At 36.1% G+C, this 2,631-nt stretch overlaps 1 protein-coding gene across 1 annotated transcript in view; it reads left to right on the top strand.

The window, feature by feature from the left end:
- Positions 1–876: 876 nt before the first annotated feature.
- The window catches only part of LOC106869139 (WD repeat-containing protein on Y chromosome), a 92,944-nt gene continuing 91,189 nt past the window's right edge, over positions 877–2,631 (top strand). Inside the window, exon 1 of the mRNA XM_014914715.2 lies at positions 877–1,885. Within this exon, the coding sequence (XP_014770201.2) occupies positions 1,878–1,885 (8 nt within the window). The 5' untranslated portion in view covers positions 877–1,877. The remainder of the gene's footprint in view (positions 1,886–2,631) is intronic.

Raw genomic sequence — 2,631 nt, 5'->3', positions numbered from 1 at the left:
TATATAGATACCCGGCAAAATTGTTGATTATTAATTTTATTACTAATTGACGATTCCCTGCCCTGCATATCTATATATAGATAGATAGATAGATAGATAGATAGATAGATAGATATAGCTATGTATGTATGTGCCTATGTATGTGTGTATGTGTGTGTGTGGCAGTGTACCAAGGAGTGTATATATATGTAGATGTGCATGTATGTATACAGTAATCCCTCGACTATCGCAGGTGTAACATTCCAAGACTCCCCACGATAGATGAAAATCCATGAAGTAGAAACAGTATTGTACTGTATATTTTTTATAACCATTTTTATAATTTGTATATATTCATTTTATGATAAATGTTAAACAACACGACAGAGGAATAGAGGAATCGACATAAGCTTGAATAATAAACTGCGATAGGTGAATCGCAACAGGTGAACCGCGATATGGCGAGCGATAGCTGTATATGCTTGCGCGTGCGTGTGTGTCTGTGTGTGTGTGTGTTTAGCCATCAGCAGAGAACAAACATCAAACTTGCATGTCCAGGTTTCATTCATATCGGGAGTGGGAGAGAGAGAAAACTTAAATATCTATAACGTCCCTTCCCTTCTCAGTTTGTTCCCTCCCACTCTCACTCTCTTTCCCCATCTCTCTTCTACAACTCTGTTCCTCCTCTTACTGTCACGTCTCTCTCTCTCTCTCTCCCTTTCTCTCTCTCTCTCCCTTTCTCTCTCTCTCTCCCTTTCTCTCTCTCTCTCTCTTTCCCTTTCTCTCTCTCTCTCTCTCTCTCTCTCACTGTTACTGCATCCACTCCAGTTTGGTCCACTGCAGATGACAATAGCAACCAACTGGGATAAACAAAAAGGTAACCATCAAGAGGAGAGACCGATGATACTGTAAGAGAGACCTAAGCAGACTAAGGGAAAGGGAAACTTAGTAACTAGGAGAAAGAGAGAGAGAGAGAGAGGCAGGAGACAGAAATACAGATTTTAGGGCTTTGCAAGAGATATTTCAGAATAGAAAGCAGAAGAGATTAAAAGATTAAGAAAGAACAAGTGAGACAAATACATATATATATATATATATACATACATATACATACATATAAACATATATATATATATATATATATATATACATACATACAGAATACATACATACACTTATACATACAGACATATATATATATATATATATATATATATATATACATCAGGTCATCCCATAAATTCCGTCCGATTTTACTTTTTCCAAAATTGAATGAAATTTAATATATATATATATATATACTCAGATACAGAGACAGGTAAGGGGGATAGAGAGAAAGATGAAGGAATAGAGAAAAGTAGACCAGACGTGAATAAGATAAGCAAAAACAAAGAGAGATTAAGAGAAATGGAAAGACATTTGGCAAGAATGGCAGAAGGGGGCAAAAAATAACAGATGAAACTAGGAGAGACTGAAACAAGTGATTAGAAGAACTAATAACAACAGTAAAACCAGGAGAGACCAAGAAGACCTTGGGAGACCAAAGCAATCGAGAAGAGCCAGGAGAAACCAGGAGAAAAAAACAGCAATGACCAAGAGTGAGCAAAGAGAACAGGAAATGTGAGGAGAAACCAAATGAGACCAAAGAAATCAAGAAAGGCCAGGAAAGGCCAAAAGACACAGAAGTGACGAAGAAAGCATAGGGATGATGAGGAGAGAATAAAAGAAGGAACGAAAGAGATTATAAAAAGTAAAACAAGATCAAATATACTGAAAGGGACTAAAAGAGAGAGAGAGAGTAAGAAAGAAAGAGAGACCAGTGGTAAGAGCAGAAGGAAACATTCCAGAACCTCTGTGTTGTATTTTGCTTTTATGAGATTCTTTGGCCCAAAATCAGGATGACTGGGTAAGTTGTAAAATGTTTGATTGTTGTTGATTTAGATGTTGTTGTTGCTGTTGTTGCTGCTACTTTGTTGTTTATTCTTCATTTTGATGTTTTAGGTGGTTTTATGAAACAGATGTGGATGAAAAATTGACATGTAATGGTTTTATAAATATGTGCATGTGTGTATATGTTAATCTAGGTATATCAATGCCTATGCATATACACGCATATATATGCTTAGGCAGTAAGTGCAGGCTGGTTATGCAGTTTAGAAAATTGCCTCAGTCCTTCTGTGTGGCACCTAGAGCAAGTGTCTTCTACTATAACCCCAGGATGACCAAAGCTTAGCAAGTGGATTTAGTAGAATGAAGCTGAAAGAAGCCTATGGCATATGTGTCTATATACATACATACATACATACATACATGCATACATGCATACATGCATACATACATGCATACATGCATACATGCATACATACATACATACATACATACATACATACATACATACCTATCAAGTCATCCCATAAGTTCTGTCCAAATTTTGAATAAAGAAAACAAGTGATCAAATGTTATATTTAATTGAAATTTAATCATCAATGTACTTTCCCTGATTATCTATGACTTCCTTCCATCTATTTACAAGCTTTTTAATCCCATCAATGTAAAACTCTTTTGGTTTCAAAGCAACGAACTCTGAAATGTCAGTTTCGACCTCTTCCTGGCTTGCGAAAGTTATGTCCCCCAAATGATTCTGTAAACTAC

Source organism: Octopus bimaculoides, chromosome 5 (assembly GCF_001194135.2).
Source record: "Octopus bimaculoides isolate UCB-OBI-ISO-001 chromosome 5, ASM119413v2, whole genome shotgun sequence".
Taxonomy (NCBI): domain Eukaryota; kingdom Metazoa; phylum Mollusca; class Cephalopoda; order Octopoda; family Octopodidae; genus Octopus; species Octopus bimaculoides.
Note: the sequence above shows the minus strand (reverse complement) of the source record. Positions and strands in the feature narration are given on the sequence as shown.